We start from the raw sequence: 27,034 nt of genomic DNA on the forward strand, positions 1-27,034 counted from the left end.
GCGGCCGCCGCCGCCGCCAGCGCGCATCCGCGTCACCCTCCGGCCAGGACCTCCCGCATCCCGAACGCCCCGCCGCCGCCGCCGCCCCACGACCGTCAGCTGCCGGCCCCCGAGAGCCCGGTGGCCAGATGTGCGCACGCTGCGCGTCCTCCCTACCTGCTCCCTCAGCGTGCCATCCCCCCAGGCGCCCTGAGCCCTGGGGAGGTTGGGGCGGCACCTTGGCCTCTCTCCCTAACCTTTCCTTGTAGTGGCTTTGTTGTCTTCAGGATTCATCCTTTCTTCTGCCTTCTGTTTTTTCCCCGCTGGATTCCTGCGTCCTGTCTGACCCTTCCACCCCAGCTTGCAGGGACAGGACGGGCCCCAGAATCCCCCTGTCTGCACTTCCTAGGAATCCGCCAGTGTGCTTGTACCTGTGGAATGGAGGTGGGGAACACTGATGGTGGCTTTCCTGAAACTCTGAGGGACATAAGCCTTGGGAGGGAAGAGCATCTCCTTCCAGGCTGCCTGCAGAGGCTTCGGCAAAGCCCATGACTCAACTGCCAGTCTGTTTCTTTGCCTTTGTTTCACTCTGTGTTTCCAATAAACTAATTGTAGCTTATCAAACCTGGTGCCTCAGAGTCTTGAAAATGCCGGGGCCATCCTGTGATAGGAGCTCCCTGTCAGAGATTTCCTCACGACCCCTGCAGTAGTTATGACCACTGCAGTAGGTGTCCCTCCGGCCTTGAGCAACCTCAGCCCTGGGAACACAAAAGAGGACGCATGGATGCAGGGGATCTTGTGTGGTCGTGGATTTCTCTAGACCAAGGAGTCTGAGCTTCGACGGTATTGACATTTTGGGCTGGAACATTCTTTGTTGGGGGCTATCCTGCATTGCACGATGCTTAGCTGCGTCACTGGCCTTTGCCCACCAAATGCCAGGGGCACTCCCCCGCCACCAGTTGTGACAACCAAAGATATCTCTAGAAAAGACCAAATATCCTGTAAGCATTCGGGACCAGGGTGATTTTGCCCCTCAGGGGCATTCCTGGAGGGGAAGGAGCATGAGGAAAGGTGTGAAGATGAGAATGGAAGGAAGGAGTGTGAGACAAGCAATATGGGGGAGAGGAAGGGCATTGGGCTTACAGTCAGGAGTAGGCTTCTCATTCAGAGTCTGACCCTCCCATTTCCCAGATGTGTGACTTAGGGCAAACTCCCTCCATGGTCTGAGCTTCAGTTTCTTTGGCTATAGAGTGAAGGAGGTTGGATAACATTCCTAAGGTCCCTTCTGGCTTCCTAAGTGAGATTACGTATTTAAAAGGGTGTTGTGAATACAAACCTATGGTTGAATGCTGGTTCAGCTGTTTACTTCCTCTGTAATGGGGTAAGTCACTAATCTTCCTTTGGCTTTAGCTTTTTTATCTGTAAATGGAATAACAACACCTAATAGGTTGTAGTCAGAGATTTATTGCTTGTAACAAACCACTGCAAAATTTAGAGGCTTAAAATAATACAGGTATCCTCTGCTTTTTGTAAGTATGCATTACACCACTTCCCTTCTACCAAAGACATAAACATAGTACCTGTTTTCACTGATTGAAAGAAATACAGAGAGGATTTTCCCTTTTACAAAAAGAGGTGAAAAGCAAATAGAGCATTCAGCATCTGTTTTGCAACCAGCTGTTACAGAGGCAATGTACAACCCCGCAGTGAGAGTGGCGCCCCCAAGCTCCTTCCCTGGGAACTACACTCAGCATCTCAACCTCAATGCCAGAGCTTTGAACCGTGTCTGTGGGCATCTGGGCTATATCTCGATTTATTTTGTGCGCTCTAAGCAAATGTGACCTAACATAGCAGAAAAGCCTAAGAGGGGCTATTTTTTGGGTCTGGGATGCTCACAAAATTTTTCCATATAAATTAATGGTAAACACTTCTTCACTTAATGTCATATTCCCTTATGAAATGTTTCATAGGAACGCTCTGCGTTCGGATAGCAGGGAAACCCGTTTTCCCATTGCTCGTGATTCTGTGGGCTTACGGTCAGTTCCTCTACTTTATGCGATGTTGTCTGGGGCGCTAGGATGTCAGTGAGGTCCAAAACAGTCTCGTTTCACATGGCTGGGAGCCCAGCTAGAGCTGTTGATCAGGGCGTACCAGTAAGGGTTTAATCAGGAGACAACTATGTGAACAGATAAAGTTTAATATAAAGAATCATTAACTATAACAGGGGATTAGCGTAATGAGATATTGACTAGTAAAAAGCAAGAAATCTAAAGCATACAGGAGCTGCAGGTAGAAGTGGCAGCCCCTACCCTTAGGTCTGAGAGAGTACATCCATGGAAGGGGGTGCCCTGTGGCCAAGGTCCAGATCTTGTTGAAGACTCATAGTACATAGTGGTGCTATACTGGCAGAACTTGCTGGAAGTCCACCCTTTTGAACTTGCTGGAATTCTGTCCTCTATGCTGTTACGGAAAGCTGCTCGTGAAGAGGAGACAGGATGGCAAGCCTCCAATTCACCTCTTCCAAGGGGGAGAGAATAAGTTAGCTTACAATTGTAGAAGTTGAGATTAAATACATCCTAATGGAAAGGGTGGGGAAACTTAAGGAGTAGACACGAAAACAGATGGTGCATGTGCACCGGACAAACGTATTTGTAACAAACATACCACATTCACTTTGGGGCGGACACTTAATATCCAAAGGAGGCAAAATTCAGGCCCTGTCACTACACGTTAAGAGGTTATCTCAGGGTCTATGGGCTTGCTCTGAAAGCCAGGACATACTGGATGGGCTCCTTGTCTCCCGTAAGGAAGGCAGGGCCCTGCTTTGTTCCCAGGCTGGAGCTGTATCAGTTGACCTTGAGTCCAAGCTTCTGCAGAGACACCTAGTGAATTTGTCAGTAAGGTCTGCATAGACACAATAGCTGATTAGGGAGAAACAGTAACTCTGTTTGCTTACAGTAGTGCCTACTTCCAGGTACTGATTTCTTCACTTATCTGTTGCCGTACAAACATTAGCCCAAGACTTAGTGGCTTAAACCAGCACTATTTTCATGATTATGTAGTTTGGCTGGATGAGTCTTCTGCTTCATATTATTGGTTGGGGCTCCGGGACGTCCAGAATGGCTTTGCTGCCGTGGTGGACATTTGGTGTTGGCCACTGGCTGAGAGCTCAGCTGGGCTATGGCCAGGAGCCTCATGTGCTGCCAGTCCTCTTAAGGTCGGGGTGCAGAAGCCCCACAATGTCACTTCTACAACATTCTATTGGTCAAAGCAGTTGCAGGGCCAGCCCAGACCCAGGGGAGGGGAAATAGACTCCATCTCAGAGGTGAGGAGTGGCGCGCAGAGAGGAATAGCTGGGGGCCACTTCTGCAGAGAGCTACCACAGAAGCATTAAATGAGACCATACAGATAAAAGTTTAAAGTGTGACACATACTCGATCCTCAAAAACTGCTATTATTATTGTTGTTATTTCTATGACCGTGGTATCGTAATAGCCCGGCATTCCGAAACTCTAAATAGCAGGAGGTGGGGGGGGGATAGAAGAAGACTGGGTGTTGAAAGTCTGGAATTTTGGGTTCTTGTTGTGGTTTGGTCACCGAAAGTGTGTGGTCAAAGCTTTTCAGCTTCGGGAACCTCAATTTCTCCATGTTTTGGGGGTGATAACTGAGTCAGCTGCCGGGCAGGGCCGGGCAGAAGCGGAGGGACTGTTACTCTGGGTATGGCCACTCCCACAGCTGGCCTTGCCTCAGGCTTGTCGGCCCATGGGGATCGGACATCCAGAGAGCTCACGTTCCTCGCGGTCAATGGGAACCTTCCAGAGAGGAGGCAGGCGGCTCTCCTTGGAGCCTGGAATTGGCCCAGACCATCTACCTCTGCAGGATGCTGGGAGAAGTGCCTGGAAGCAAGTAGGAATGAGGAATACCCGACCACGGGTGAAGAAAGCCATATGCTCTTCCCCTTGTCCGGAGCACATTGCTTCCTCCTGGTTAGCTCCTTATTTATGGTTACTTTTTTGCTCTAAGATATTAAGTTCCTGGAGGACAGGCATCTGTGATGGTTTCCATCACTTATATGAACCCAGGCTTGTATACCAGGACTTGGTCCATGTCAGATGCTTAATAATTATTTGTTGATTGAATAAGTCAACTCCTGTGCTTCCTTTAGGCCTCAGCTCCAATATTACTTCCTTCAGGAGGTAACCAGCTTGCCCTGGTTAAGAATCCTCCAACCATGCTTCTCCTTTACTCCTAGTACCGAGGCCCAGACCTCTTCGTGGCTGCACCTCTCATTAATGGAGAGGAGGCAGTGATAGCCGAGCAGGTGGGGCTCAGGGACTCAGGAAAGGAGGCTCTAAGAGTTGGAGAGTATGTAGCATCAGTCCTGCCTGGTGCCTCAAGCTGGTAGGGTGGAAGGAAGGTGCATCATGTCCAGAGGCATGGAGTTTCCCTGGGATCCCTCGGTGGCACCTGGATGACCTCCGAAGACTGGCAGGGAGTGTGACGACTCCAGAGCAGAGTTCAGAGTCACTGCCCAAGAAGGTCAGGAGGGAAAGGCCCTTGCAGAGCCCCTGGGCCAGCCCTCATTGGATATGAGTTCAGGGCACCTTGAGCCAGGGGTGGGAAGGATGGCAAGGGTGGTGGGGAGTGGGGAGAGGCAGAGGCCAGTCAGAGTCAGATATACGGGACTGGTAAGCTACATTCAAGAGTCTGGGCTTCATCCTGAGGGCAGTGGGGACCCGCTGAAAGGTCAGATTTGTGTCTTATAAAAACCTCTGGCTGCTGTGTTGTGTGGGTTGGAAGGGGAGAAGAGCAGCGCTCCAGCCAAGGTGGTGGTGGCTGCAATGTGTGTGGTGGCCGTGGAGAGAGAGGAAAGAGTCAGATTAGGGGGTTACTTAGGAGGTAGAAAAGGAAAGTATTTGGGGGTTAGTTCGTATTGAGGGTGAGGGTGCAGTCGTGGGGAGATCATGGGTCTGAGCAACTGTGCTGATGATCTTGCCAGGGGACAAAGAGGAGGCCCTGGTGGAGAGAGTTGGGATGGTGAGCTCAGCTGGGAGGTCTGTTGGGTTAGAGGAGTCTCTAGGATGGCCAAGTGGAGATGCCATGTAGGACCTGGGGCAAGAGGCTCTGAAGCTCGGGAGTGAGGTCAGGCAGCAGGAGAGTCACCAGGACTCGAAAGTGTGGTTGGAGGATTTTAACCAGGAAGGCCATTAACTGTGGTGGTAACTGAAGGCCAGAGACTGATGTCATTGCCCTGGCAGTGTGTGCAGGGAGGTGAGAGAAGGGACCCAAGGCACTTGAACATTCAAGGGCAAGGTTGTCTGGGTGAGGGATGTGAGCCAGGGAGCAGGACGGCCTGGGAGCAGCTGAGAATCTGGAACAAGGCAGAACTAGACAGAACAAGGCAGTGGAAGGCCTGAGACTCAGGGCTTAGGAATGGGGAGGGAGAGAGGGCCACAGGGAGCTGGGGGGCTTGGGAGAGGGTGAGGAGCCAAGAGGGCCCTAGAGATTCTAGAAGGGAGTGAGGGAAGGTAGCAGGTGCTCCTACGACAGCTTGGGGAGATGGGTGGGAAGGAGCAGGGCCTGGAGGATGGGTGGTCAGCATGGGGGCTGAATAGGGCTGGGGCAGAGGGAGAAAAGAATAGGGTCAGTGAGAAGGGAGTCAACTGCACAGAAGGGCTGGGGCCTGAGGAGGGCTATTCCAGGCCTGGTTCTTCCTGAATGGGGTTGGGGCTTTTCCAGCTTTTCTTTCTGAGAACGCCCAGACTCTTCCTGAACAGAGGACAGGAGAGCTCAGGCCATACAGGGGGCAGAGGAGGCCTTTCAAGCCTTGCGATTGAAGCTCGGAGGTGTCTGAGGATGAGGAGTGTGTGGGGGAGCTGAGAAAGTGGGTAGATGGTGCCCTCTTACCAGCTCCGGGGCTTTCGAGGAGGCTGTCCCAGGTGTGCCTATGGGAGGTGGGAAGGATGGGCAAGAAGTGGGTGTCAAGGGTCTCATCTCCCCTTGTTTGACGGGCAGCAGTGAGCATGGGAAGAGGTGGGGTCCGACTGAGGTGGCTGTGGGCACTTTTGACAGTTGGTGCTCTGGTGCGAGTGTGTGTGTGTGTGTGGGGGGGTCAGGAGGGGTGAGAGGTTAGGTGTGCCGAGAAAATGGGGTGTATGTGTGGGGGAAGGAGGCTAAAATATCACACACACACACACACACACACACACACACACACACACTCACTGCCTTCCAGAAGACCCCATGACCTCCTTTGGTTCCCTTCAGAACCAGTCAGAGGACTAAGTCCCAGACTACCCCAGACTGACAGGCGTGACTCAGGCGCAGGGTGCTGTGAGCATGGTCAGCGCCGCCTGGCCAGGGGAGGAAGGCACTATTCGGGGTCGGGCCCTGCAGGTGTCCAGGCTGAGACCAGCCACAACTGCCCCAGTCCTCGGGCCGTCTCGCCGGGCTGTGGTGCTCAACAGTTGGTGGACACGGGCTCACTCCAAGAAAATAAGGCATCACAGCACAGAAAGTGGGTCCCCCAGTTTATTGGGAAAACAGGAGACAAGAGACCAGAGAGGCGGGTGAGGCATCCAGCGGTGCTCCTTCAGGGAAGGAGAGCCCTTCTCTGTGGGAGGGGCCAGAGGCCAACACAGCGGAAGGGGCGGGTCCAGTCCCAGGCAGCAGCCGCTTCCGGTAGGACCAGAAGCGCGGAGGAGGGGCTGATGGGATTGAGCCGCGTGGTGTATTCTCAGAACACGAGGGGCAGAACTACCGAGGCACCGCTGTTCTCAGCTGCAGGTGGGGACGGTGGCGCGTCTGGCAGGCAGAAGGGGCTTCTCTGGCTCTCTCTTGGGGCTGCCTAACATCTCCCCAGGCCACAGGAACCCCCTCCGCAGGTGGTGGTGAGCTGGCCGCAGGGCGCGCACATTCCTGTGCTCACCGCCAGGTTCCCGCTGCAGGGGGCGCTGCAGACGCTGCCGGTCACCGGCCGGGAGCCCGACACGCAGAGGTCCCCGCAGACGACCCCGCCCCGGGAGCTGCTGACACCTGTAGAAACAGGGGCAGAGTCAGGAGCTCTGGCTGGTGGCCACCCCATCCGGGCATCTTCCTTTGTCCTCCCTGATCTGCCTAAGCCTCCAGGGAAGGACACAGAGGGCCTTCAGCTGTAGTTCTGAAAGCATGGAAGGAACCTCAGCCTGAGAGTCAGGAGCCCTGGGTTCGGAGACTAGTTCTGCTTTGTGATCTTGGGCAAGTCCCTTCCTCTTTCCTGGTCTCTGCTTGACAGCTCAGGTTTCTTCCTGAAGTGACCTGTTACTCTTTCCCCTCTCCAACCCTCTTTATGTTGTCCAGTTCTTCTGTGAGCTAACCTCAGCCTTTCCTGCTGAATGACCAACCTACTCCCCTTTCCTGGGGGAATTATTGGAAATGCTTCCCTCAGTGTTTCTATATACTCACAGCCAGAAAATTTTTGTTGCCCAACAGAAGATTTTCCTTTTCAGGGCTCAAGATACTTACAGACATTCACAGCTCCAACACCTTCACACAGCCTGAATGGGGAAAAGGTAAGAAAGGGGAAGAGAAAAGAAGTCAGAATGAGATCCTCAAATTTCCTCTGTGCTGGAATGGATCATCTCAGGTGTATTTCTAACCTATATTTATACCTTTGTATAAAAAAGTACATTTCTGGCAATTGCAGCAATGCCAGGCCACACTATTTGGCAGGCAGAGTATGGGTTGGATTTCAGCTTTTATTTGCTCCTCAGCTGGCTGTCTGTGTGCAGTGCACAGCCTGAACAACCATACGTGGCATACTTGGATTGGTTCAGCTTTAGGAAGGGGAAAGTCCTCTTGGGCAGTCACATGAGGCCAGGGTCACAGTTTGGCCAGCAACTCTCCCCTTGGACAAGGTGACCTCCTAGAAACCAGGCAGGGAGTGTATCTTGCAAGACTTGGGGATGGAATAACTTAAGGATGTTCTAAACTGAGAGAATGGGTGTCCAGGTTCTCTCCTAGCAAGGAATTGTGTTCTCTGCGACTCTAGACCTCACAGTGATGCTGGCCTTCATTTTTTTCTCTGTATGCTGTGTCCAAGTTCCAGTCTTTTGAGATCTGGGATTCCAAGACCCCAGAGTCTAGCTTGGGGTCAGTTCTCAGGACTGACTAGGATATGGAGGAGTCAAAGGTGGGCAGATCTATGCAAGTATAATTCCTGGGGCGGCTGGGTTGGGCCCACCTCTGTTCCTCGCCCTCCAGCAGCCGCCTGTAGGTGGCGATCTCGATGTCCAGGCCCAGCTTGGAGTTCATCACTTCCTGGTACTCCTTGACCAGGCAGGCCATGTCCTGCTTGGCCTTCTGCAGGGCGGCCTCCAGCTCGGCCAGCTTGCAGCGGGCGTCGCTCAGAGCCGTCTCGCCCTGCTGTTCCGACTGGGTCACTGCGGCCTCCAGCTTGGTGTTCTAGGGGCCCAGAAGAGAACAAGGTGGGTAATGGTCCCGGGTCTCTCTGTCCATTTCCTGGATGTGTCCAGTCTCTCCCCGGCCCCAGCTGGGAACACCCCAAGAACAGACCTCTCCCCTCATCAGCTGAGTCTACCCCAGGGACCACAACGAGGGACTGTAGTCCTGCAGATGGGCTGGAGCGGGAATGGTGAGATCCACTGGGGACACACACTGCCTGTGTGACCCGGGGAAGGCCCCAGGAGACACTTACCTGGCACTTGGCATTCTCAACCTCAGCGGTCAGCCTCTGGATCATGCGGTTGAGCTCGTTGATCTCCTCCTTGGTGCGGCGCAGGGTCTCCCCGTGCCGGATCACCGTGGCCTTCATCTCCTCACACTGGGGGGAGGCAGAGATGCTCCTGAGGCTCAGGATGCAGTTTCCCACCCATTCAGACACCACAGACGATTGGTAAGTTGTACAGTGCTCAGCCTGTGCACCCATGCATGGCAGCCCTGCTCTACCACCCAAACTGAGAGATGTCTGTCCTCTTACCATCCCTAATAATCAAAATCCCCAGACAAAAGAGGTCTTCCCTGCCCACTGCCATGTCTAGGAGGCAGGTGTCCTATGCCCCTCACCTTGCTGCGGTACCAGGACTCGGCCTCAGCCCGGCTGCGGCTGGCGATGTCGTCGTATTGAGCCTTGATCTCGGCCACAATGCAGTCCATGTTCAGGTCCCGGCTGTTGTCCATCTTGACGATGACCGAGGTGTCTGAGATGTGGGCGTGGAGAACGCGGATCTCCTGTGGGGGTAGGGGTAGGGGAAGAAGAAGCAGCACATTATTTGGGCTTTTCCTCACGTGCCGATGCTGATGCCTATAATCTCTTTAGCCCATTTGGAGCTAAAGTCTCATGTGTGGAGCAGATAATTCTCTGATGAAATCGTATGACTTTATGGACAGGTAAGAAATTCCTTTTAGAGGAAGGCATAACCGCTTTTCAAATGCTTGCTTCTGGGATATTTAGGCCCAGGTGAGTCTAGGCTGCGTTCCCCCGCCAGTAGGCTGTGGGTGCTTCCCAGAGGCCCAGACCCTGCGTCAGGCCCGGGTCACATGCCCCTGGCCCGACCCCAGGAAGGAAGTCTCTCGGCTGCCAGGGAAAGCGGTTTGAGGCGGTGTGACGCTTGTGTGGGCTTCACTTCGGTTTCCCAAGTCACAGCTGTCCCGGCGGTTGCGCTCCCTTGCCTGTTTCAGTTCCCCGCTCCTCTGCCTCCCTTGTTCCCTCTCCTTGCTCCCCTGCAACCCTCCAGCCTCGAGCCTGGGTCCCCATGTCAGCAGCCCTCTGGAGGCCTGGGCAGGGGGTTGGGGACGGCCACCATGGCTGAGAGCCCCCTCACCTCCTCATAGAGGCGCCGCAGGAAGTCGATCTCCTCGGTCAGGGCCTCCGCGTTGGCCTCCAGGTCTGACTTGCGAAGGTAGGCGCAGTCCACCTCCTGTGTGGGGTTCAAGGGGCTGTGAGACCAGCTGTCCTCAGGGCCCTGTGACAGCTTGGCTGCAGTGTGGCGGGGCATGGAGGATGCGGTGGCCAGGGAGTGGGGGTGGGGCTGGGCTTCGGGCACTCACCTTCTTCAGAGCCACAAACTCGTTCTCTGCTGTGGCCCGAAGTGCGACTTCTTCTTCATACCTGAAGTGGGCGGGAAGGACAGCCTGCCTGAGCAGCTCTCAACTTGGCCTCGAAGCATGCATGCAAATGAGCTCGATCCCTGGGCCCTCTCCCTGCTTGTCCCCTTGCCGTGAAATGGGGCAGGACCCAATCAGACTGCCGGTCCAGGCCTACTGAGATACCCGGAGAGCTGAAGTACCTGCTCTCACATCACCCCTGAGCAGCTCAGTGGGGGTGGGAAGGCGGGATCTGGAAGTTTAGCATGTGCATGCTTGCGTGTGCGTGCGTGCGTGCGTGTGTGTGTGTGTGTGTGTGTGCAGAGGGTAGGGGAATGGGAGGTGTCTGTTTTTCTCACCAGGTCTGCATTTTCCTTTCTTCTGACCCCCACCCCTTGCCCCGGATTTGCTATAGGTAGTGCGGTCCCCTCTCTGTCGTTCCCCTCTTGGGCTCAGCCAACAGGAGTCAAGCCTGCCACTTCGTGGGCAGGCCGGCTCAGAGCCAGAGGCAGGGAGTATGGTGCCCTGGGAAGCTCATGGCTGAGAGTGCTACTCAAGGAAGCTGGCCAGCTGCCCCTTGAAACCAGCTTCCTATAGAGTAACAGGTGAGCACCCTCCATATCGTGTGTCACACTTATAACTGATGGCCTTTGTCTGTGATTGGGCCATGCTGCTTCCCAGCCAACTGGGAGTCCCACAGGGACAGGCATGACATCTACTGCTTGCCCCTGGATTGCTAGCACCCTTCTCCCTCGGTGTCTAACTGCGTCTGGGAGGCACTGAGAAACTGTTAGTTGAGTAAAGGTGTGAACTTGCGAAGAATGTGCAGGACATTGAAGGCTGGATTCAAAGTGACCAGGAGTGGTCATTTTTCTGGGGGCCTAAGAGAAGGGCATGGTGGACGGAGGAAAGGAGAGAACATCATTCTCTTGACCTGCTGATAGGGAGGCAAGGTGAACTCCATCCCCCTGGGGGCCAGGGCACACCCACAGGACCTGGGAGCCTTGAGGAAGGCCAGCGAGGGTAGGTCCCTCCCTATCCTCAGGCAGAGTCCCAGCCGCAGACCCAGACACACCCCTGTGCTGGGAGCCTCCTTCCAGCCCTTTCCTGGGCACTCACTTCTTCTTGTAGCCCTCCATCACTTCCTGCACGTGGTTGAGCTCTGAGGCCAGCCTCCCGCTGTCGGCCTCCACGCACTCGGCCTCCCGCCTCAGCGTCTCGATGTAGCCCTCGAACAGGGGCTCCAGGTTGCTCTCGCAGCACTTGCGGTTCTGGTAGAACTGCCACTTGGTCTCCAGCAGCTTGTTCTGCTGCTCCAGGAAGCGCACCTGCCACCCAGAGGCAGAGCCTGAGAATCTCTTCTTCCAGGATCAGGGGCAAGAGGTGGGGGCCGGGGGTGGTCCCAACACCAGGATCTGCAGGTCCCCAACTATCAGGACCCAGAGTCCTCCCTGGCGCAGGTGTTATGTCAAAACCACCCCACGGCTTAATCGGGTCACCTGGAAGTCCTTCCTGAGAGCTTACTACAGTCTCCTCTAGGCCATCGCCTGGTACCACGGACAGGGCTGAACTACGCTGAGTCCGGATTCTGCTGCTGCTTGTTAATAACATGTCCTTGGGCATCACCTGTCACCCCCTCACGACGTGGGAGGTTCACGCTCGCCTCATTAAGAGAGTTTAATGAGCCCTGGCACAAAAGGGCGCCCGTGTGCTGGACAGCTACTAGTACTAAGTCAGGTGTGATTGTCAGTGTGCAGCTGAGTGGGCCGACCTTTTCAGAAAGGCAGACTGCAAAAGGCGAAAAATGAAGTCTGTGCCAATTATTGAATACTTACAACAACAACACAATTAGAATAATAGTCACCTGGGATATCGGTGCAGGAATGCTCTGTGGAATTGAAGGCCCAGGGATGTTACCTGACTGCCTGAGAGCTCGCAGTGGCAGAGGAAAGATTCAAACTCTGGCCTTCTGCCCCACAGGGGGCTCTTCTCTCACTGGAATGATGGTAGACTATTGGGCCCCAGGAAAATTGCACGCCCATCTCCCTGCCACCAGGCTGTCCTGGCAGGCCAGCATCCTCATCCAGATCCCTTTGTCTAGAAACTTTGCCACAACCTGGTAATAAGTCCTTTCCTATGCTATCCTTGATGTTTCATGTTGTTAGGAGTTCCAGACTTTTTTGGTCCTTCCTGGTGGGTATCTCTCTAGTGTGACTTCTTTCAAGGTTGGCTCTGGAGAGAGAGAGCCCTTGCCAGCCCCAGAACCACTTCCTAGTTGGAGTCTTCTCCCTTGTCCCCTCATGCCACTGCCACTGAATTCAGTGGGGAAGATGGCTGTGGACTTGAACTGGACACTGGCAAAAACAGACGGCTTACAGCTGCATCCCGACCATGTGCTGCTTGCGTCCTCACAAGGCCCAGAGAGTGGGGACTGTAGCTATCGCTCATCCCTGGATTTCGAGCCCCAGACACGGACCAAGCACTCTGGCCTCTGCCCAGCAGCCAAGGAACCATCTGGCAGAGAAACAGCTCTGTGTGATCTACGGCATTTCAGGCACTGTTCAGTATTACACTCACAGGCCTGCCCTTGACATAGGGAGCACTGCCTTCCCATGCAACAGCTATCTGACTTCAAATGCGTTGAATCCCCACACGGCAGCCTTGTGCTCATGAAGAGATGTTAGCTCTCAGCACTAAAGTTTCTGCCTCTACTTCCTGCTTGTAGATTTTCAGTGTGCCTTCCCCATCAGATTGGCAGCTCCTGATCCTATTCTTGTCTTTCTGTCTGTGTCCTAGCGGTATGACTGCTTCTCCTTTTGGACTGGACTGGGGGCTTCTATGGGCAAATAAATGAGTCCTGAGCATGGAAGGAATTCAGGAAGGGTGTGATCAAGGACACCCACCTTGTCGATGAAGGCAGCGAACCTGCTGTTGAGGCACTTGATCTGCTCCTTCTCCTCCTGCTTCACGCACTGCGCATTGGGGTCGATCTCCAGGTTGAGGGGCGTCAGGAGGCTCTCGTTGACGGACACAGTGGTGATGCAGGGCGGGCTGGGCCCGCACACGCCGCCGGAGCGGTAGCCGAAGCTGCGGCCGCAGGAGCCGGCGCGAAAGCCTCCGCAGACGCTGTGGCTGCCAAAGCCCCCGGTGAGGCCGCGGTAGCAGGAGACGCCGCGGTAGGGGGCGGCGGTGATGCAGCAGCGGCCGGGCCGGGGCCCGCAGGCCGAGATGCAGCTGAAGTTCCTGGGGCCGAATCCACAGCCCACGGTGCTGAAGCCACAGGTCATGTTGGAGATAGGAAGGTGTCTGGACAGTGGAGAAGCTGGCAGAGGACGGAGTCAGAGGCTTGTGCTCCCTGGGCTGTGGCAGGCCCTTTTATGCACCAGGGGCAGCTGGCATTAAAAGGCGCAGCATAGTGACAATAGCTGCCTTTTATTGGCTTGGCATCATCCCGGCCTCTTAAGAGCCAGCCCAGCTTGCCTCTTCAGGGTAGCTGTGTCAACAATCCGCAGCCACAGGCCTGTTTCATCTTCAAAGCTATTAACAAGCTTCCTCATTGCCTCTCCCCCTCCCATTGCTGCTGGAAGCAGAGAAAGGGAAGGGGTCCTGGAAGCATCAGTTGGGCTCCACGTGCCGACTACTGGAATGGGTGAAGTGACCTGGGCTGGAGCTTGCCCTTGGAATCCTTCTCTGGAAGGGGCATCACCACCGGGCTATGGGCCCCGGACCCGTGACCTGACCTCAGGGTGGATGGCTAGCCCATCCCCACCAGCGGGCTGCGTCCCTAACAACCTGTTGTTCTAGGAGGCTTCTCTGACTTCCTCTGTCTCTCTAAAGCATGTCCCTTTCACCACTGTCAATGTCAGCCTCTCCTGGCCTGTTCCTACCCAGAGCCTTGTCAAGGATGCCAGTGGGGGTAGAGATTTGGGAGGGAGCATAGTCTCTGCACTTTGGGTATTCCTGGGAAGATAAGTTGTGGGACTCTAGATGGGACATGGGAGAAACTGAGTCAGAGAGTTCACACGAGAACCAGGGCTATCCTCCAGAGTCCTGGGCCTCTGGCGGAGTAGAGGACAGGATCGGGAGTGTGGAATAACACAGAGCTACAGAGATGAATTAGGGAAGACTACTAGGAGGTGGGTTGAAGCAGGACTTGGGGTGGGGTGGGGATAGGGTTGGGAAGAGCTGTGAAAGGAGTGCTGCTCTGATTTGGAGGCTAGACGGTCTAATCATGCATTCTCTCATTCTTTCAGAAAATTCTTATCGCGTGCCAACTGCATTGCTGGAGTCTGGGAACCCAGCAGAGACCTGAGGTGTTCGGAAGTAGGAGAGGGTGGCATGCACACAGGGGTGCCAGTGTTTGGCTGGTGGGCAAGGGGGAGAAGCCACAGGTGGAGAGAAGGTCCCAAGATGCGTAGGCTGAGTCGGGATCTGATATGGGGATGTGCGGGTCCTTTAGTTTCCCAGCAGGGAAGCTGAATGATGAATATTGGTGTGTAAGCACCCACCAGGAAGGATGAGAGGTGCTGGAGATCAGGGGAGGGAGGTCACCAGTCTTTGAAATGACATTGCTTCCTCCCCTCTGAGGATCCCACTATGAGAGGAGGTGGGGAGCTCATGTGGTTTCCCGACAGCCAAGGTCCCGTGATTTCCCCCCTCATCCCTTTGGGCTAGGACCAGTGATGGCTTTGGTGGGTGGACAGTGGGGCCTAGTCAGGAGATGCCTCGAACCCACGGATCTGAGCCCATAAACCCTTCCAAGAGCAAGTCTCTTGACTGCCTTTGTACTTGAGGATGACTCCTTTGATGGACCTGTTTACTGACTGGCCACAAGCAGATGCTGACCCAATCTGGGCTAAAAATAGCCCTCCATGCACCCTCCCTGGGCCTCACCTTTTGCACTCTTTACTCCTCTCAGGGTGAGTGAGTCACTTATGTCCCAGGATGAGGGAGGGCCCGTCCTTTCTGGGAGACCAGGGGATACTTCCAGCCCCTCCAGTTGGGCCCTATGAATAAATTTTCACAGACTCTCATGTGTGAGGTGGGAACTCTGTGGGAATGACCTATGGGATAGGGATTTCTGGGGTGAGTGACACCCAAGAACGCAAGGCCGGGGGGTGAGGGAGGGACTGATTGCAGCCGAGTGGCTGGTGGGATTTTGGAGCATTTCTGTGGGAGGCATGGCTGAGTGTGTCCTGGGTCATTCATGTGCTGGACATCCAAGAAAGAACAGCTCTTTTTCTCTTCTTGTCTCAGCTGGGACTGCTGAGCCCCTGGAAGGTTCTCAGTGCGTGTCCAAGGATTACGTGGGATTTACTTCTTGGTAAAACGCTGAGGGATGCAAGGTGGTCAATCTTCCAGGAAACGTTTCTCTGTTACCTTGCTGGTCATTGCACCTCTGTCCTCTGACCCTGCTCATCTGTCACAACCCAGTGGGCTCAGTATCGAGTTGCATGCTTCACTGAGGGTCTCTGTATAGACACAGCCACTTCCTTGGGTCGGGGGAGCCATGAGTCTGCCCAGGTCCCTGTCCTGATGGGAGATGATGGTAGTGTGGACTCTGGAGATAAAAGGGCGAGGTTTGAAGCCTGCCTCTGCCACTGACTAGCTTTGTGACCCCAGGCAAGTCCTGTTTCCTCAGTTTCCTAACCGATCCATGCCCTGCTGGGCTGTTGGGAGGATTCAGTGGGTGCCTGGAAGGGGAGGTGCCACCCCCACCTTCACCCACACTAATAAGGTGACTGGTCTTGGATCCAGCAGGGCCTTGCAAAGGGACGGTGTGCACGGGCTGGGCAGCGCCGTTCTTGGTAAGCAGAAAATAGCTCAACAGCTTTACAAGGCAATCGTGGCCACATCAGAAAGCCTTAATTAGGGCGCCTATTTGTAAGTGGCTGAGAACAAAGAGAATGGCAAACTGGGTGAGCCCTTGAAAACAGACTTAGACAGGAAGCTGACAAAGGGATAGCAGCCCAATAGGCTGCTTTCTTCCACCTGGGCTCCAGGCTGGATTGGTTCCCACCCCAACCAGGGGCTATAAAGGCTCTGGTGGAGCCCCAGGCTGGTTCGGTCGCCAAGGCCTGCACCCTGAGCCTGCCCTTCACACAGCTGGCCTGGGTTGGCCTGGGCCTGCCTCGTCCCTGCTGCCTGGAGTGTCTGCTTGCCCTGTCGCTCTGGTCCTTAGCTTCCTGCCTACCTCCCTGGGACTACGAGCACCACTGGGCCTTATTCATCACGGTTGTTTCCTGGTGGGCACCTGCCTGTCCGCCCGGCTGCTGACCCACTGATGCTCTTGTCATTTCTTTTTTGCCTTCATAGTGATGGGCCTCTTAATTTCTGTCCCTTCTTAATGGATTTTTAAAAAGATTTATTTATTTATTTTATATATAGAGAGAGCGAACATAAGTGGAAGGAGAGGGAGAGAGAATCCTCAGGAAGACTCCCCGCTGAGCAGGGAGTCAGGACCCTGAGATCATGACCTGAGCCGAAACCAAGAGTCAAGAGTCAGATGCTCAACCGACTGAGCCACTTGGGTGCCCCGTGCTTTCTTAATGGAGATTTGATAAACAACTCTGTGATGAACGTTTGTAAGATATATCTCGATGTGCATCTCCACTACTTTCTTTAACATAAATTCCTGGAGGTGGGATTCATGGGTCCAGGGGGACTGTCCTGGCCTGGGTTGTGCCTGGCTGTTGCTTGCCTGGCTGTGGACGTAGTATTTCCGTGGAGAGGCAGCTTCCATGAACTGGTAGGACTTGGGAGTCAGGAAGCATGGATGCCAATGACAGCCACCAGCTGTGTGACAAATTAGTTCGTCTCTGCGCATCTTGTCCCGTCATCTGCAAAGCGAGCATTAGAATATTGGCTTTCTGGGCCCCGTGAAGACACAGTGAGGTGGGGGACGCGAAGGCACAGGGGAGGCCAAGGCTGAGTGCGTGCCTGCCTCCTACCCGGGGTGGGGCATCTCCTGGGCCTTTGCTTGCCTTTGTTCTCCAACCTTCCTTCCTCCAGCTCTGCCTTCTGGCCTTGAACTCACAGCACACAGGTCTGTGGGCTGGAGCTGATGAAATGTGGCGGCTTCATGGGCTCCAGAACTGTTTACTACACAAGGACTCTGTACCTCAGGGTATAAAGAGGAGTTTAATATACATCCCTGTCCTCAAGGAGCTGACTGCGTAGTCGGGAAGATCTGTAAATAGGCACGAGGTCAATGGAGAGTAGATGCAGTAGTTTCTTAGGGCAGTTCATGAAGAACTGTCAATGGACAGATTGTGTCTTGACTTGAGCTCTGTGTGGGCTGGTGCAATCAAGGAGACTGTGGGAAAGGTCAGCCTTGAGCTGGGCTTTGAAAGACAGGAAGGGCTTGGGAAAGTCAGAAAGATGGAGGCAGTGCCAGGCTGAGGATGGCAGAAGAGTCCAGGAATCTTCAAAGGGCAGGGGATGCGCAGCGGAGGAGCTTGGGGGGTGTCGCACCTAAAGGATGCAGTTCGGGTGCACTCTCATAAAGCCGGGAGCAGGACAAGGATGCCTGCTGTCGATGCCATGGTTAACATCACACAATTCCTGGCTCAGAACGTAAATCTGTGTAAGTATGAGATGAGAACTGGCATGGTTTGCACAGCTACACAGAAGACCAAATGAAACCAACAGATGAACTATAGAAATAATGAGATGAGGTGAGCAGCCGGCTACCAGGTCAGCTTACAGCAATCCCAAGTGTTTTTCTGGATCAGTGACCATCACTTAGGAAATAAACAGGAAAATGAAGATACCATTCTTAAAAGAGATGAAAGCCACGAAGTATTTTCGATATAACAACAGAGTATTCACCAGATCTTTCCGGAGAGCAATGTAAGATTCTAATGTGAGAAACACATACAAGAAAATCTGACTAGGTAGAATTATATCATATTTGGGAAAAATTTGACCTAATCTTCCAAAGATACAAATTCCCTCTAAGTTTATTTATAAGTAAAAGGAAAACCCAATAAAAATTTGAGCTGGATTTCTTTTGAGGGACTTGATAAAACCAATCTAAAATTTATATGAAAGAATAAAATTCACCTTATGATAAAGTCCGCTGTGAAAAAGGAAAGCAAAGAGAATGTCTGAGGATCAGAGAGCCACAGTGATAAAAAAGTGGAATGTTTACACAGGAATGGGTAAGTGGGCCCCTGGAACAGAGCAGAGAGCTCGAAACAGCCCCTTTAATAAAAGATAAACTTGATATTTGGTAAAGGTCGTGGCAACAAGCAAGGGGCCATTTATTCAGTCGGTGAGACTCAGTGCATGGGAAGTGGAGAGCTGGAGTCCAGTCTGTACTGTAGACTGTGGGAGACCCCCAGCGAACGGAAGGCCTGGGCAGGAACCATAAAACTACAATGCAAACAGAGGGAAATGCGAGAGAACTTCCTTGTATCTTAGGGCTGGGGAGAGAATTCTCAGACAAATGCTAAAAGGCAACACCACAAGGTAAAAAAAAAAAAAAAAAGGATTGACCTAAACACATCAAAATTAAGAATTCCAGTTCACTGAAAGAGAAAACACGAACAGACAGTGGACAGCCTGGGAAAAGCGCAGTGTCTCCCTTATGTGAGGAATTCCTATAGCACAGCAAATGAATGAATTGCAGGAGACCCGGTGGAAAGCTAGCCGAAGTCTGCACAGCCAGCTCTGCAAAGGGAAAGACCAAGTGGCTGACAAGTATGTGAAGAGGGGGTGAGTCCCGCCCGTTCTTAGAAGCTGCAGACTAGAACCGTGAGGAAGATCAGACCGTGGGTGCTACCGACTGTGGGTGGGCAGCTGGAGGGATGGGGACCCCTTCCACGGGGGTGGGGTAGGAAGGTGGGGTCCCATGCACAGGGCGGGGGAAGGTGGGGTCCCGTGCACGGGGGGGTGGGGGTGGTGGGAAGGTAGGGTCCCGTGCACGGGGGGTGGGAGGGTGGGGTCCTGTGCACAGGGGGTGGGAAGGTGTTCTAGAATGCAACACAGCGTTGTCACACAGTGGATTTAGGGGGGTGGAAACCCTGTGAGCCCCCAGCCCCCCTCCTGAAGGCCATTCTCCTGCAAGGACGAGACAGTTCATGGTGGCCTTGTGTGCAGCAGGAGGAAGCTGGGCAAGCCAGGTGAGAGACTGGACAGAGACCGGGAGAAGAGGATGAACGCAGATTAAGGCAGTCAGAAGCCACACAGTGGATGTACTTACAGCCAACATGTGTCAGGTTAGAACCTGTCAAAACCCTACTGTGTCGGTCACTAAAACACACGCTCCCCAAACACAGCGGCTTCCGTTCCAGCTGCGCGCGTATGTGAGGACATCACACACATTGCCTGGGCTGGGGAGAGGGAAGGGAGGGGTACGAAATGAAGGGAACAGAGGAGCAAAGCAGAGAGTGGCTTCTGTGGGCTCCTGAGGACACTGTGCCAAGAACTGGGGCACGTGTCAGAGTCACCTCTCTGCCCGAGAGGTCCAAAAGAAAAACGGAAGTAGGGAGAGCCTAGGAGACGAGCTAGAGGGGCTTCACCGTGCCTGCTCGCGGCTGGGCTGAGGAGCCTTCAGATGCCTTACCCTCAGCCTTTGGTGTCTTGGAAGCAGATTTTTAGGGAGCTAAGGCTGTCAAGGCATTTGATAAATTGCAAGAGGGAAGCCTGGTACATGGATCTGTTGGGAAGTTAACACACGGGGGTCATGGCTGCTGGCCGCCCAGGGAGGGTACAGCATGGTGTGCTGGGCACTTGCAGGAAAGCTGCTGGGAGAATGAAAAATCCAGGCAAGGAAGAGCCAGGGAAGGCACACTTTGTGTTGATCAACCTGGGAAGGCTTCCTGGAGGAAAGGGGCTTTCCACATGATGGCTTGGGTGCTTTGTGCGGCCAGGCTGGGCTGCCCTCCAGTGGAACAGCGTGGCAGTTCTGGCAGTCGGGAGCGTCTTTTCTAAGGTACCTCTGCAGCAGAGGGGTGACTCACACAGCCCCAGGGGCTTCCCTGAGCCTCAGAGCCCAGGGCTTCGGGTATGTGAAGTGGGTTTGCACGTCATGCAGGTGTGATGCCGCTGGATGAGCTCCTGGAAGAAGACAGGAGAAGGCTAATTATCAGTGTTTCTGAGCCAAGTTTTCTTCCTGTTTGTCTCCTCGAAGTCCTTCTCCGGCAAGGCTTCTGAGCTGTTGGGGTTGGAGGACTCTGGAGGGTGCTGTGTCCCACCGCACCCCGCAGGCAGGTAGCTGCCTCCCTGTTCCATGGGCCGGGTTGGGAAGCCCTGGAAATGGCCCTTAAATAGAGCCCGAAGCTGAGTCCCCTGTCACTCCAGCCCACTGACTGTTCTCTTTGGGCACCCCGTGACATCAGCCCTGTGCCCTGGCAGCCTTACTCGGTGCCTGTGGGTACAGCTGCCTCACACACGCCCTCCGCTCTTTCCCCCACTCTGTCTTGGCGTCCTCTTCCTCAAGGCACCTCGCAGGGCTGGGTCTCGGAGCCCCGGGAGCCCTGACAGCCCTGGGTGTGTCTTGGCCAGCACTGAGGGGGCTCACACAGTGCAGTCTCCCGCTTATGTGGTCCGAGCAGCAGAAGACAGGAGCGGCCACTGCTCTGGACACCATGAGTCTGTAGGTGACGCCTGAGAGTGCAGGAGCTCCTTGGGACAGAAAAATGGGCTTTTCCTGTGGAGCACTGCCCAGACCGCAGATTCTTGAGTTTCTTAAAGCTGCTGAGTTTCAGGGTGGTTCCTGGCACAGCTGCAGTTACAGGAACGGACACCTTGGCTAGATTTCAGGGTTTGCAACCACTTCTGATTATTAGAATCATCTTATTCCAGAAGTGAAGACATTCTGAATTCATGATACAATTTCTTCTCTCTCTCAGCCCCTAAACCACCCGCCCCCAGCCCCGGCTCGCGTGTTTATGGCTCCCCTGGCTTGGTTTGTGGGGCATGGTCTTTTCATCGCCTCCTTCTTTTGGGAGATTTCCAACGTGTGTTGCGTCAGAGGGGACACCGTCAGGCAGGGCTCTGCTTAGGTGACAGCTGGTGGGGGCGGGAGGCTCCATGGCCACCATGGGGGTGCTGGCTCCATGTACCCGTTTGTTCAAGGGTTAATCCCCGCAAGGTCCCCCCCCACGGTGCTGCCTTGTAACGTTTGGCCACGTGTTGCCTTCCCCGCTGCTGGACACTGGCAAGGCTGATCCTGCCGTCTCAGCTCTCCTCCCGCCAAAGCTGGTGACCACGACGGGTGGTGGCCGGGTCCCGTGTGTAGCTTCTTAGATCTTGGGGGACTGACACCCTTTCGTGCTCAGCTTTGGGACTTGGCTGCCATTCTGGGACCACAGGAAAATTCTGCTGGATTTCCATTCACCAGGATGAATATCTTAGTTTATTGTACATCTGCCTCATAGCTTGTTAGTGGCTACTTCAGCCTGGAAGTAAGAAGAGCCCGTGTCTCCCTCCCCTCTCAGGTGCAGGAGAGCCAAAGCTGTTCTCCTCAAATCCCCCTGCATCTTCCTTGATGACGCACATGGTCTTCTGATGACCCCAGCCCCAGAAATCCTGCTCCCGCCCCCCCCCTGCCTAGCTCTACCCGACACCCCTGCCCTTCCTATCCTGTCCCAGGTTCTTACTCTGTGCTGGGCTGTCTGTCCTCTTCCCTCATTCTGCCTGAGAGCATCTTAGAAGCAGGGATGTAATCCGGGGGCAGGAACCTTCTGCTGATCTGAAATCGCGAGGGAAAGAGGTGTTACTCAGAGTAAAACTTCAAATGCTTGAAGTTTGACCCCCAAACTCCTATCCTCATGCCCCACGGCCAGCTCAAGGCTGCGATGCAAGGGGAAGCCCCCCTTCTGGCCATGAGCTGGCCCTCTGTTGTTGATAGGTCCCTGCCCCATGTTTGCAGCCACCAGACAATAGCGACTGTGCTCCTTGGGGCAGAGCTTCGCTGAGCGCGATGTGGAGTCACACCCGTATTTCATGTGACCCGCACAGCGGACACAGTGTGACGTACTGAACAGTCTGTCCCTGTGCTGACGGGCCCTGCGGGATGGGCTGTTTTCTAGTGCACACTGGCTGGGGACCCCAAGGGGGATGAAGAGCAAGTGTCGCCACCGGCTGAGTGCTCAGTGTGTACCGCTGGCTGTGCCAGGGGCTCCGCGCGGCCGTCTCAGTTAATTTTCTCCACGCGCTCAGGCAGGTCTATGATCAGGCGTCTGATGGGGGCTGAGGGGGGGCGGTAGGGCTCAGGGAAGGGCAGTTGCCTTGCTCTTTGCCGTTCTGTCTTCTGTTTTGCTTATCCCACATCCAGCCGACGGCCAAGCCCTTGGGACACCTCGTGGTCCTTCCATTTCTCCTCCATCCCCTCCAACACGGTCTTAGCTCAGGCCGTGTTATTTCTCGTTTTGTTTCACGTGATCGCTTGCTGGCTGGATTTGCTGCCTTTGATCATGTTCTCACCATCTGGTCTTCGCCCCACTTCTTAGTTGATCTGGTTGTGCATCCAGTCACCTTCCTCCCACCCACCCATCCGTCCACCCATCATCTAAGCCAGATGAAACTCTCTGCTGCAGACGAGGGGAAGCTCCTGGGCCCTGCCCATACTCCCCCCTGCCTCCCTCCTCATCACTCTGCAGGGGAGGCCCCGCCCTCCAGCCACACTCAGCCAGCTGGGCGTCCCTTCATACCTTCGCGCACACTGTCCCCTGGCATTGGGCACCTGCAGACTTGGTTCGGGGTCATTTCCTTTAAAAGGAGTTTGGCGTCTTTGCACATGTCTGCGACCACACTGAGCCGTAGATGTTGGATTCCCACTGTGACCAGTAGGCGGTGAGCCACTGGAGGGCGGGGCCTGGCTTTTGCCCAGCTAAGTGTCACCAGCATCTCCTGCAACGCATGACCTCCAGGCGCTTGATAAGCAATTGCTGAACGAATGGGTGAGTCGATGTGCTGGGCCAGGGGCTCACTCACAGATGGGTATTCAGCGGCCACCCTGGTCCCCAGAGCATCAGCTAGTGTGCCTTGATGCCCTTGCCAGGCATATGCAGGTGCTTGGGAAAGGCTTGTGGCCGAAGACGGATGCGGGCAGGGCAGCCTGGGCTGGCTGGGAGCAGGGTTCCCTCCACAGCCGTGTTCTCTGTTTCCAGGGTCCCCTACACTCCCAGCCCTGGTGGTTTTCCAGCCGCAGAATCTGGCCAGGAACCGCCAACTCTCCTTCAGGGGCTGGGCACAGCAGAAGATTCAAGCCGAGATCCACCTTTCTGGACTTTTTTTTGGGCACCCTCATAATGTGGCGGTGTCAGTAAGAAAAACAAGTGTCCTGAAGCTGGAGCCTTCAGGCCCCATAACAGGAGATCTCCAGTTTTCCTTTGGTGATTCATCCAGCATCCCACACCCCGAGGTTTGCTCTCCATATGCCAAGCGGAGTGGGGGAATCACAGCATTCATCGGAACCTGGGTCCCTGAGTAACCGTGTAGGGGGAAGCTGTCCTACCCACTAGTCTACACCCTCAGCAGTGTTCTGTGAGCAGGGAACCCTTTGGCTCTGTCTGAGCCATTCAGTGGTGTATGGGAAGGGGTGGGGGTGCAGTGGGACCGGTCTGCCCTGGATGGAGGCCACAGGGGTGCATTTTTTTGGTAGAGAATTTAAAAACAATAAAACTGACTAAAAATCAGTTTGTTTTTATGTTCACCTAGCAGGAGCAGTTAGTTCTAAACAATGTCACTGTAAAGTCCCCTTCCCTGTCAGCTTCCCCAGCCTGCTTGGTGCCCCTGTCTTACTAGAACCGTTACATTGTTCTTTAGGATACAGGAATACAGGGACACATTTTGTAAGCCTGGAAGTTCTGCCTGCCCGGAATGGAGGCTCTTCCGGGGAAAGAGGTCCAAGGTGCTTGTCTTTGTGCCCTGGGACCCAGGCCGCAAGATTAGAGAGATGAGGCTAGACATTTGTATTGGGGCCAAAGGGGCCCGGGGCCAGCCTGGGTATCGGGGATGGAGGCAGGTTTGTTGAGGGACTGCCCAGCAGGGGTGCTCCGAATGGGGTGCTAATGAATGAGCCTAACCCAGTTCTCTATCTTGGGGAATATCCGTGTGAGGCCCCCTTAGAGAATGCAGCAGGAACCATTCCTGAGGGGACACCACACCTGGATCACCAGAGATGCTACCGGTCCGGGACAGCGGGAAGCCTTCTGCCATGAGTTCCTGCGTGCTCTGGAGTGACCCAGTGTGAAGGTGGGTCAATAATTTCAATTTCAAAGGCACCAAAGTAGGTTTGCTTTTATTTTTCCCATGCAATGCTTGGGACTGGAAGGTCAGGTCAGCTCAGGCGCACACAGGTAAGCAATAGGGCACAGTGAGGAACGGGCCCAGTCCCACAGGGCCCACTGGCGCTCTCCCCTCCCTCTCTGTATCCCCCGAACTCACCATACTCAGGACTCCCTCTCGCTCTCTCTGCTCAAACCACACGGGCCTCCTTGCTCAGACTGGGCCTGTTCCCACCTCAGGCCTTTGCACCGGCTCCTCCCTTTACCTCCTCAAAACCGTTGTTCAACGTCCCCTTCTCGGGGCAGCCGACGCGGACCACCCTGTTAAAATTGGACCCCATTTTTCTCCCACTTCTTTTGAGTCCCTCTTCCTTGTTCTATTTCTTCTTCTTACAACACATATCACCATCAAATATATAATCGACTCCCTTTCTAAGTTTATTGTCGATCTCTCCCTCTGGAACGGGAGCCCATGGAAACATACACCTCTGTGTTCTATTCCCTGCTGTATCCCGAGCTCGTGGAATGGCGCCCGGCCGTGGTAGGTACTCAGTAAGTACTTGTTGAATGAAGAAAAGGAAACAAATAGAGCCCAGCGTGAGGCAGGCCCTTCTAGAACATCAGGTTTTTTAAATTTTTTTTAATTTTTTAATTTTTAATTTTTTCTTTTGATGTAAAGTTCGATGATTCATTAGTTGCATATAACACCCAGTGCACCATGCAATATGTGCCCTCCTTACTACCCATCACCAGCCTATCCCATTCCCCACCCCCTCCCCTCTGAAGCCCTCAGTTTGTTTCTCAGAGTCCATAGTCTCTCATGCTTCATTCCCCCTTCTGATTACCCCCCCTCTCCTTATCCCTTTCTTCTCCTACCGATCTTCCTAGTTCTTATGTAGAACATTGGTTTTGAGTTCTGCTTTCTGTTTTGTTTCTGTTGTTCTCCTGCCCACCGTGGAGGGGCTCTCTCAGCTTGGGGCACACCCAGCTCCCCTTCCCCCAGTTAGGGTTAGTGTGCGATTTGTGCTTCTGTGGCCACAAGAGCCAAAGGCTGGGGTAAGTTGGTTCTGCAGGAAGTCAGTGCATGGGGTGTCTCCTCAGCCCATCCTGTGACTTGGTGCAGCCTTGGAGCTCTGTCCTCCAGAAACAAGGGCCTCCTCTCAGACTGGAGCTCCTGGGCCGGGTCCTGCTCCCTCACCATCCATCCTTGCGCTCCCCACATAGAGTGCGAGTCTGTCCTCTGTGTCCTCCTGCTGTGAGGTGTGCGTGCGTGCATGCGTTTGTGAGAGAAAAAGCCAAAAGACCCTCCCCATTCTCTCTGTTCTGTGTGGCTCTTTTCTTATGCCCCCTCCCCAAGCCTGTTCCCCCAGGAGGGAGTTCTGGAAGACCATTCCTTGTTCTTGTCTTCGTACGCAGAGATTCTCTGTAATGACGGTTTTACTCAGGGGACCGGGTTGCTGGAGGCTTAGGCATCATTACAGTCAAGACAGCAGGCAGCTGTTTTCCCCCCTGCGTCCCCTTTCCATCCTGCCGTTCCGGGGTGTGACGTTGGGGTGGGAGGCTGGGGGTGAGCCGCCCTGGCTAAGAGCTTGGTTTGGCAAAGATTACCGGGTAATCTCTCTGGCTGCCAGGCCTGCGCACTGGCCCTCCTGGCACCCCCGCTTCTATTCTCTCGGCCACGTCCCATCATCTTCTAGGCCCCGCCTCAGGTCTCACCTCCTTTGCGGCGTTCCACCTGCCATGAGTGGCCCTTCTCGGAGAGCCAAGAACATTCCCTTTCCCTGATCAGTCGTCTTTCCCTCTCTTGCCACGGATCTTTCCTACCTCTGTTTGGTGTCCCCAGGAGACCCAGTTCTTCAAGGGAAAGCTCTGTCCAGCTCTATTTCCCTCGGCATCTAGATTAGGGCCTTGTTCTGGCGGGACCTCAGCACTTGCCCGTGAATGAAAGGCGCCTCCTCGGGGACAGCTCCTGGGCCTGGCACGCAGTGGAGGGTCAATCGGCATTTGTGGACTAGATGAAGATGCTCTCCCGATATTGGCCCTTCCTTCCTGTGCCAGTCTAGTCAATTCCAGCAGTGCTTCCTGCGGACCTAGTGTGTGTTGGTTGCCGTGAAGGCTACAAAAGTAGCTAACGCATGCTCTCTTCACCAAAGGGCTGCACCAGCCCCAGTGACTCGACTCTAAGAAGGTAGGAAATGCAGTAAGAGGGAAGGCTAGAAGAGTTCACCGTGCACGTTCTCACTGTGGATAGATGAGCCAGGCATCCTTGCGGCCTCATGGGGGAAACGTGTAATCTGCCTGGGAGGACAGGCCCGTTGACCTTATGGGACAGCGGACCCTTGGCGTCTCAGGGATGTGCCGGCCCAAGCCCTCACTTGCCTGTGTGGGATAATGATGGCAGGTGGACTCACAGGGTGGGAGGGGAATTAGGGGCTGGAGAGCCATGTCTAGGCCTGTGGGACCGAGAAGGCAGCAGGGGGCAGGTTATTGTGACGTGGGGTCTCCTGCACATGCTTATTAAAGGAGACAAGTTTCAGCTTTGCTTCTCGGTCTGCCTAGTGGGAGATTCCCACGCTCATAAATGGCATTAATAACTTTCTCCTGCCTTTTATGTTGTTGGGAGGCCTGTTGTCTGCCCCATAAAAGGCGGGGGCACTGACAGGTCTCCAGCGTGAGACGTGCACGCTTCAGGCCTCTCCACCTTCCCTGCGCCGCCCTGCCTGACCGACGGGGGC

General features: G+C 54.4%; 1 protein-coding gene across 1 annotated transcript; it reads right to left on the reverse strand.

Annotated features, from left to right (window-relative positions):
* Positions 1–6,826: 6,826 nt before the first annotated feature.
* On the reverse strand, positions 6,827–13,349 carry LOC123794630 (keratin, type II microfibrillar, component 7C). Its single transcript, XM_045800794.2, has 9 exons — positions 12,966–13,349; positions 11,182–11,390; positions 10,027–10,087; positions 9,801–9,896; positions 9,043–9,207; positions 8,675–8,800; positions 8,201–8,421; positions 7,483–7,514; positions 6,827–7,014 (listed from the first exon to the last, which is right to left on the reverse strand). The coding sequence occupies exons 1-9, from the start codon at positions 13,347–13,349 to the stop codon at positions 6,827–6,829; spliced, it is 1,482 nt and encodes a 493-aa protein (XP_045656750.2).
* Between the last annotated feature and the right edge of the window lie 13,685 nt (positions 13,350–27,034).

This window comes from Ursus americanus, chromosome 25 (assembly GCF_024610735.1).
Source record: "Ursus americanus isolate L20-20 chromosome 25, mUrsAme1.1.p, whole genome shotgun sequence".
Classification (NCBI taxonomy): Eukaryota; Metazoa; Chordata; class Mammalia; order Carnivora; family Ursidae; genus Ursus; species Ursus americanus.

What these genes read in the sequence shown, in the direction of transcription:
- LOC123794630 (XM_045800794.2), bottom strand. Translation starts at nt 13,349, where the DNA reads ATGACCTGTGGCTTCAGCACCGTGGGCTGTGGATTCGGCCCCAGGAAC. An exon ending in TCGCTGCCTTCATCGACAAG is followed by an intron (nt 11,391 to 12,965) that starts GTGGGTGTCCTT and finishes TCTGGGTGGCAG; the next exon opens with GTGCGCTTCCTGGAGCAGCA. An exon ending in AGTTTGTGGCTCTGAAGAAG is followed by an intron (nt 9,897 to 10,026) that starts GTGAGTGCCCGA and finishes AACCCCACACAG; the next exon opens with GAGGTGGACTGCGCCTACCT.